Source organism: Pristiophorus japonicus, chromosome 14, assembly GCF_044704955.1.
Source record: "Pristiophorus japonicus isolate sPriJap1 chromosome 14, sPriJap1.hap1, whole genome shotgun sequence".
In the NCBI taxonomy this organism is placed as follows: domain Eukaryota; kingdom Metazoa; phylum Chordata; class Chondrichthyes; family Pristiophoridae; genus Pristiophorus; species Pristiophorus japonicus.
In genome coordinates this window covers 187,357,535-187,367,316 of record NC_091990.1, presented here as the reverse complement: position 1 = coordinate 187,367,316, position 9,782 = coordinate 187,357,535, and the positions used below count along the sequence as shown (strand labels likewise).

The 9,782-nt window shown below is 41.7% G+C and overlaps 1 protein-coding gene across 1 annotated transcript; it reads left to right on the top strand.

The window, feature by feature from the left end:
- Positions 1-1,795: 1,795 nt before the first annotated feature.
- LOC139279666 (achaete-scute homolog 3-like) lies at positions 1,796-2,434 on the top strand. The gene has a single exon (XM_070898770.1). The coding sequence runs from the start codon at positions 1,796-1,798 to the stop codon at positions 2,432-2,434; it is 639 nt and encodes a 212-aa protein (XP_070754871.1).
- The last annotated feature ends 7,348 nt before the right edge of the window (positions 2,435-9,782 follow it).

Below are 9,782 nucleotides of genomic sequence, written 5' to 3'. Positions count from 1 at the left end.
ACAATGTGCTTTGGTTCATCACTCAACTCTTCTAATTGAACACTTCTGGCAAGTGCACAACACAACCATGTTTGAAACCCTGCACCAAAATCGAAAGAGTGTGCTTTTGCATCTTAGCGTGAGTCTCCTTATACTGGGGTACAGAGTATGTGGCTTGACAGACTCAAGTTATACCATCAGTTCAGAATCACTCTTTGGCCGAAGAAAACAGTTCAATACATCCAAGTACTCATGAGCAGAGCTCTGATCACCAGCATCGAAATGCTAATTACATTTTAATGTTAGCAGTTGGTCGTTGATATCGTCAACATAATTAAAATAATATTTTTGTTAATGCTGCTTTGCATTGGCTGCAGTTATATCGCTGTGAATTCAAAGCCAAAATAGTGTCTACTTTTTTTTAGATTCCACTGGGGTGACTCTACGCCCAAGTTGCACAGTTTTCATTGATACACGGAAATAGTATAATTGACCTATAAGTAAAATATTGATCCTTTATCATCGCCGGGTCCACCAATAGAATGAAATGCAATGGCTGTTTGCTCCTTCATTTTTGTAGTTTGACTCTATTTGCTGGCGGATGCATCAAATGGAACATGTATTATTCTGGCAGACTTTAGTCTACCCACTCGCCAGCAGAACTGAAGTTATATAATCCCAGTTAACAGTTAACGGAGAGGAGGAAATATTATAATATTTTAAAATAGAAACTAAATTAAAGCAAATGACGAATTCGTTTAATTTTTAGACATTATGGTCACCGTGGTGAACCTGATATTAAGGTTCATTGCGTCATTAGGAAATTCTGTCACAGATCGAGTTTTATTAATTAACTGAAACTTAATTCACAAATTTTACAATTGGCTCCACAATTGGGTTGTAGGTGATGACACAAGATGAAATATGTATACAAGATAAAAAAATGGTAAAAGCCTGGGGAAAAAATTATTTTAAAGAAACACTTGGGTCCTGCAACTGGTTGACTGCAATGTAAAATGATACGTATCTAAACTGGTTCCAATCAAAACTGAACCACAACATTGCAGATCGAACTAGCCGCGAGCTATTCTGTAAGAGCTCATAAACTGGTTGTTCATGGACTCTTCGATCAGACCAACTTTATTTTGCCTTTCGTGAACAGTGTCCAGATTCTATTTCTCCCTCAGGTTCGGGGTAAGGATTGTTGTTTTAATACAATTGGTTGTGTTTCTTTAAATATTAGATTCTAAACAAATAACATAATGCATTAGTGCATGTGTTTCAATGATTGATCAAATAATTATTTTTACATGAACTTCAAACAAAAAGGATTTCTATCTCATAACATGTCCTGTTTACCATACTGGACTAGAGGTGTTACCAGCCATCTGTGTGAGTCTAAAAATTAAGAGTATTTTTAAAACTGCACCTTGTAGAACTAAATCTTTGATAAAAAGACAAATGCAGAAAGTTATTTGGATTTGTTTAGTAAATAATTTTAAAGTTTATCTTAATATATTTCAACCTAATTCTCAGTACATTAAAGATACGTTACATGTAGAAACTGCCGTGGGCAGCTGTTCACGAGTTAAGCATATTTATTTACTGATAACTAATTGATAAGGTGTGGGGGAATGCTGTGTCGGATTTAGTCAAAAAATTGATTTTTTTTCTGGTAAACATAAGGGATTTTGAAACTGTGTCCCGTGTTTTGAAAACTATAACGAATCTCAACTATTTCAACTCTTAAGAAAATGAATTCATTAATTTGTACCTGACTTCTTCCCCTTGCTCGCCCAGTACAGTGGGACAAAATATGATCGAAAGCTCTATGGCTGTGACATCCCCGGGTTACGTGTATCAGATGGAGCCGGAAAGTTACGCCAGTCTGATGGAGAGGATAACGCTGGGAGATGCCGCCTACATGCAGATGGCCCCGCCGCTCTCCGCCGATCTTTCTGGGTTACAGCCGAGCGCCGAGCCGCCCCGGCTCCGTCACCCCGATGAGATCCCGATGCTGTCCTGCGCTGATCACACCTACACCGATGTGTTCGGCGGCGAGGCTTACGCTGCCTGGCACTATTACCCTCAGATCCCTTTCCACAACCCCTTCAGCGGGGTCTACGATTACGCCTATGAGCCCGCGTTCATCCGCAAGCGCAACGAGAGGGAGAGGCAGCGGGTGAAGTGTGTCAACGAGGGCTACGCGCGGCTGCGGCAGCATCTCCCGCAGGAGTTCTCCGAGAAAAGACTCAGCAAGGTGGAAACTCTGAGAGCCGCCATCAAGTACATCAAGGAGTTGCAATCTCTGCTGCGGCTGCCCGGGGACCACGTGGAGCGGGAGCCGGCTAGGGACGCCGTGTCCCAGGCAACCGTTGCCGTGGAAACCGCCAGGGTTTGCTCCTCCGAGGGATACTCAGTTTACAGGGTAACCGACAGCTCACAATCCAAGTAACCCGAGGCAACGTGAAGATGCACCGGTGTCTTTTGGAAAGCACTCGGGATCAGCAGGGGCAGGGAGAATGGAAGCGCCATCCATCACATCTCGTCTCCATGGTGAACCACAAGCATCCTGAAGACCTAGGTGCAGAGGGTCCAATAGTTTTAGCTATTAAACATGGGGAGGAAATGCAATAGAGAAGGGGACGTGTCAGTTACGCGGGAACTGAAATTGCAAAATCACTTTCCAACACTCTAATCTGTTTCAGCGCTTCAAATCCAAATTCTCCAACTAACCACTGATCCACAGGGGAGCTGGTCAATAACGTTCTGTCCAGCAACAAACAATGACATGGTCAGGATTAATTATTTAAATAAATTAGGTTGAACTCAAATGTCTTTATTTTGCTATTTACATTTTAGAGGCCCCTTTGTTTCCATTCAGCACTGCAGGGCAATTTGGGGAAATAGCAATTGTAAATTAGTGATCTTAATATTGCGGCTTTCTTTCCCATAACCAGTCTGAATGTTTTTGCAACACACAAAGCGCCTTCTTCACTGGTTGCATTTCTAACTATAACTTGGAAGTTAAGTCGGGATCTAAGTAGCGTAAACACACTAGGCAGGGCCACCAGGATTGGGCTCACATCCCAACAACACATTTTAAAACATTTTAATTTATCCCAATAAAATTAAACAACTGACATCTCTTTTAAGAATACCTTGCTGTAATGTAACGGAATTCAGAGCAATAAACCAATGGAAGCTTCCGTTGCTTTTGTTTCTTCTCCTCTTGGCGTTTTATTATTCATTTACTCTAAGAACGCAGGCTGTTCGTGCAGGTCACAGCATAAATACAATTTGTAAACCAACAAATTCCAGAAGAACGCGGCCAGTCAGAGGCAGATTGTGGAGTTCACCTGTTAAGGAACAAGTTAAAGTTCCTGCTGATCATGGTCTGAATCCAGAATAGAGTCGCCTTAATTACTTGGTTGTTATTGGAGATAATAACCGCGCAATTATATTAGTTATATTTAATTATATGGAGACGAATTCGATCTAACGCAGATCTTCAACATTATTGATATTTTTGATATAATTTATTCTTATTAAATCGGACGTCTAAAAATTACAATCGCTCGGTCCGACTGCGAATGATCTTATTTGAAATCTCTGGCTCTCAGAGTATAAACGACACGGCACCAAATCACATAAGGACAACTGGACCATATTGGACCGCTGATACAACAGACTCGGCGAATTGGTTCTCGAGAGTTTATTTGCTGGAGGAGCGGCGGCGACAGTTTAGTGAGACTATGAAACGGGGCTGGGTGGAAGTGAACCAGAATGAATCAGTGCCTTGGAACTGACAGAAATATTCACACACACCTACGACCCACATCATGAATGCTTCTTGCATGATATTGTTGATTGTAGTTTTCACTAACTTGTAGCATTTGTGGAGAGCTGCGCTCTCTGCTTTCTGAACCGTGACTGCTTTAACAGGTAAAGGGATAAACACGCCGCAAGCAGGTTTCTGCTACCTTTCTTTCGAGAAATGCACTATTCTATTTGTTATCTAACTTGTAAAGCTTCAGGTTGTTTGTGAGCATCTACTCCCGGATAAACTGAGATCAATAGGATTATTGAAAGGATTTTGTTATCAATAAAGAATTTTTATTTGCACTAGAATTTTGTTCAAAACTGTGGAAATGGTAATGTGTATTCATTTTGTTATTACACGTAGTTCAATCCATGTCTTTAATATTAAAACGATTCTTTAAACCCCATTTATCTATAGCACTTCATTCATAACTTCGGGTAAATGTGTCAGAATGTATCATTATTACAAGGCTTTTCAAATAAGTAGATGGATTACATAAGAACATAAGAAATAGGAACAGGAGTAGGCCATACGGCCCATCAAGCCTGCTCCACCATTCAATAAGATCATGGCTGATCTGATCATGGACTCAGCTCCACTTCCCCACCCGCTCCCCATAATCCCTTATCCCCTTATCACTCAAGAAACTGTCTATTTCTGTCTTAAATTTATTCAATGTCCCAGCTTCCACAGCTCTCCAAGGCAGCAAATTCCACAAATCTACAGCCCTCTGAGAGAAGGAATTCCTCCTCATTTCTATTTTAAATGAGCGGCCCCTTATTCTAAGATCATGCCCTCTAGTTCTAGTTTCCCCATTCAGTGGAAACATCCTCTCTGCATCCACCTTGTCAAGCACCCTCATATTAGAACCATAGAAACATAAAAATTAGGTGCAGGAGTAGGCCATTCGGCCCTTTGAGCCAGCACCGCCATTCAATAAGATCATAGCTGATCATTCAACCTCAGTACCCCGTTCCTGTTTTCTCTCCATACCCCTTGATCCCTTTGGCCGTAAGGGCCATATCTAACTCCCCTTTGAATATATCTAATAAACTGGCCTCAACAACTTTCTGCGGTAGAGAATTCCACAGGTTAACCACTCTTTGAGTGAAGAAGTTTCTCCTCATCTCGGTCCTAAATAGCTTACCCCTTATTCTTAGACTGTGACCCCTGGTTCTGGAACTCCCCAGCAATGGGAACATTCTTCCTGCCTCTAACCTGTCCAATCCTGTCAGAATTTTATATGTTTCTATGAGATCCGCTCTCATTCTTCTAAATTCCAGTGGATACAAGCCCAGTTGATCCAGTCTCTCCTCATATATCAGTCCTGATATCCTGGGAATCAATCTGGTGAACCTTCGCTGCACTCCCTCAATAGCAAGAACATCCTTCCTCAGATTAGGGGACCAAAACTGAACACAATAGTCCAGGTGTGGCCTCACCAAGGCCCTGTACAACTGCAATAAGACCTCCCTGCTCCTATACTCAAATCCCCTCACTATGAAGGCCAACGTGCCATTTGCCTTCTTCACTGCCTGCTGTACCTGCATGCCAACTTTCAATGACTGATGAACCATGACACCCAGGTCTCGTTGCACCTCACCTTTTCCTAATCTGTCACCATTCAGATAATATTCTGTCTTCCTGTTTTTGCCACCAAAGTGGATAACCTCACATTGATCCACATTATACTGCATCTGCCATGCATTTGCTCACTCACCTAACCTGTCCAAGTCATCCTGCAGTCTCTTAGCATCCTCCTCACAACTCACACTACCACCCAGCTTAGTGTCATCTGCAAACTTGGAGTTATTACATTCAATTCCTTCATCTAAATCATTGATGTATATTGTAAATAGCTGGGGTCCCAGCACTGAACCCTGCAGCACCCCACTAGTCACTGCCTGCCATTCTGAAATTCTGACTCTCTGCTTTCTGTCTGCCAACCAGTTCTCTATCCATGTCAATACATTACCCTCAATACCATGTGCTTTAATTTTGCACACTAATCTCTTGTGTGGGATCTTGTCAAAAGCCTTTTGAAAGTCCAAATACACCACATCCACTGGTTCTCCCTTGTCCACTCTACTAGTTACATCCTCAAAAAATTCCAAAAGATTTGTCAACCATGATTTCCCTTTCATAAATCCATGCTGACTTGGACCGATCCTATCAATGCTTTCCAAATGCACAGCTATTTCATCTTTAATAATTGATTCCAACATTTTCCCCACCACCGATGTCAGGCTAACTGATCTATAATTCCCCGTTTACTCTCTCACTCCTTTTTTTAAAAGTGGTGTTACATTAGCTACCCTTCAGTCCATAGGAACTGATCCAGAGTCTATTGAATGTTGGAAAATGATCACCAATGCATCCACTATTTCTAGGGCCACTTCCTTAAGTACTCTGGGATGCAGCCTATCAGGCCCTGGGGATTTATCGGCCTTCAATCACATCAATTTCCCTAACACAATTTCCTGACTAATAAGGATTTCCTTCAGTTCCTCCTTTTCGCTAGACCCTCGAACCCCTAGTATTTCCGGAAGGTTATTTGTGTTGATTATACGTTTCGATAAGATCACCTCTCATTCTTCTGAGCTCCAATGAGTAGTGTCCCAACATGCTCAACCTTTCCTCATAAGTCAACCCCCTCATCCCCAGAATCAATCTACTGAACCTTCTCTGAACTGCCTCCAAAGCAAGTATATCCTTTCATAAATATGGAAACCAAAACTGCACGCAGTATTCCAGGTGTGGCCTCACCAATATCTTGTATAGCTATAGCAAGACTTCCCTGCTTTTATACTCCATCCTCTTTGCAATAAAGGCCAAGATACCATTGGCCTTCCTGATCACTTGCTGTACCTGCATACTATCCTTTTATGTTTCATGCACAAGTACCTCCATGTCCCGCTGTACTGCAGCACTTTGCAATCTTTCTCCATTTAAATAATAACTTGCTCTTTGATTTTTTTTCTACCAAAATTCATGACCTCACACTTTCCAACATTATACTCCATTTGCCAAATTTTTGCCCACTCACTTAGCCTGTATGTCCTTTTGCAGATTTTTTGTCCCCTCCTCACACATTGCTTTTCCTCCCATCTTTGTATCATCAGCAAACTTGGCTACATTACACTCAGTCCCTTCTTCCAAGTTGTTAATATAGATTGTAAATAGTTGGGGTCCCAACACTGATCCTTGCGGCATCCCACTAGTTACTGGTTGCTAACCAGAGAGTGAACCATTTATCCCGACTCTCTGTTTTCTGTTAGTTAGCCAATCCTCTATCCATGTTAATATATTACCCCTAACCCCGTTAACTTTTATCTTCTGCAGTAACCTTTTATGTGGCACCTTGTCAAATGTCTTCTGGAAGTCCAAATACACCACATCCACTGTTTCCCCTTTATCCACCCTGTTCGTTACATCTTCAACGAACTCTAGCAAATTTGTCAAACATGACGTCCCCTTCATAAATCCATGCTGACTCTGCCTGACCGAATTTTGCTTATCCAAATGTTCTGCTACTGCAACATTTTCCCAACCACAGATGTTAGGATAACTGGTCTATAGTTTCCTGCTTTTTGTCTGCCTTCTTTTTTAAATAGGGGCATTACATTTGCAGTTTTCCAATCTGCTGGGACTTCCCCGGAATCCAGGGAATTTTGGTAAATTACAACCAATGCATTCACAATCCCTGCCGCTACTTTTCTCAAGACCCTAGGATGCAAGCCATCAGGTCCAGGGGATTTATCTGCCTTTAGTCCCGTTATCTTACTGAGTACCACCTCCTTAGTGATTGTGATTGTATTAAGTTCCTCCCCCACCCCCCATAGCCCCTTGACTATCCACTGTTGGAATATTGTTAGTGTCCTCTACTGTAAAGACTGATACAAAATATTTGTTCAGAGTTTCTGCCATCTCCATGTTCCTCATTACTAATTCTGCCCCCCCCCCCCCCCCATCCTCTAAGGGACCAACATTTACTTTAGCCACTCTTTTCCTTTTTATATACCTATTGAAACTCTTGCTATCTGTTTTTATATTTTGTGCTAGTTTACTTTCATAGTCTATCTTCCCTTTCTTAATCATTTTTTTAGTCGTTCTTTTCGGAATTAACCAACCAATGTCAAGTGGCCAATCAAACTCTTCTCTGGACCTTTTACCTTTTGATTTGTAGAAATAAATTAATAACATGCTTGGATACATATAAGGAGTAAATCACGACCAAACGTTTCAAAGTGCTCAATACAATATTGTTTTTATAGATGTAGTGACCATTGTGGGAAAAATAGATCCACTGAGTATTTAAAGCAATGTGAATTTGGTCGCTCTCTTATTGCATGCAAATAGCCCTCCATCCAATGTACTGAGGTTGACCCCGATATTCCCGGATATATGAAGACAGCACAAACCATATTAGTCAGTTTCTAACAGCATCTGTATGGGAAAAAAAACAGTCACAGGACAAAAGCTCAAAATAGTTAAAAAATTTACCATAAATTTATAAAACAATTCTTCCTTCTGCGTTTCCAGATGGCTCAGGTGAAGCCAGTGGGAGAGTAACACTGGCAGCAAGGTGACCCCAAAGCGAAAATACTAAAGCTTAAAGTATTACCTGTTTTCTCACGAGAATGTCAATGGATATTTTAAAATGCTGAGACATAAACATTGATAATAATCATGTTGATTTTATGTTGCTGAAAATGTCAACTTCGGAATTGTTCAGAGAAATGGTTCACAGCACATTGTAAAACAAATGAAAAGGATTATCAGGGTCAAGCAAACCCGCACAAAGCTTGGTCGTGTTCCTTTTCCCGAAGACAAAAGTTCTGATAAATGTTTTATTCAAATCTAGCTATGAAGTGTAGTGAGCTAAAATAGAGACAGAGTTGAAGTTAAATATTTTAATACCAAAAAATGAAAATGAACCATGGGCTATTTAAAATGTATTTGTAATGTAGAAAACTGGTTTTACGATTTAAAAACGTAATTAATTATAAATAGGAGAGGCAGAGATAGAGGATCCAAAACTGCAGAGCAAGTTAACCAGAGTCTCACCAAGTCAGAAGCAACTAGCTCAGTGGTGGTGTGATAAGATCCCAAATACATAACACAAATCACAACAACTCTTCATGGGAATTTAGCGGAGATGTCCTTCTCCTTGTAGCGTATGACAGAGAGCATTGCATAATCAACTCGACAACAGTGGGAAGCAAAACGTTTCCATTAAACAGCTCGAGACTTGTTGGGTCTGACCTAAGTAAATATGGCCTCGACATCGCGACATCTTTTAAGGCCATTGTGAAGGTACAGAAGAGACTTACTAGGATGATAGAATCATAGAATAATTTATCATAGGCAGTCCCTCGGAATTGAGGAAGACTTGCTTCCACTCCCAAAGTGAGTTCTTTGATGGCTGAACAGTCCGATAAGAAAGCCACAGACCCTGTTATAGGTGGGACAGACCTTCATCGGGGGAGGGGGTCGTAGGGCTGGTTTGCCGCGCGCTCCTTCCGCTGCCTGTGCTTGGCCTCTTCATGCTCTTTGTGTTGAGACTTGAAGAGCTCAACGCCCTCCCGGATGGACTTTCTCCACCTCGGGCGGTCTGCGGCCAGGATCTCCCAGGTGTCAGTGGCGATGTCACACTTTACCAGGGAGGCTTTGAGGGTGTCCTTATAACATTTGGCTCATTTACCATGAAGGAGCTCCGCATAAAGCAATTACTTAAGGAGTCTCGTATCTGGCATACGTACTATGTGGCCTGCCCAGTGAAGTTGATCGAGTGTGGTCAATGCTTCAATACTGGTGATGTTAGCCTGGTCGAGGACACTGATGTTGGTGCGCCTGAACTCCCAGGGGATTTACAGGATCTTGCAGAGACATCGTTGGTGATATATCTCCAGTGACTTGAGGTGCCTTCTATACATCGTCCATGCCTCAGATCCATACAGGAGGGCAGGTATTACTACAG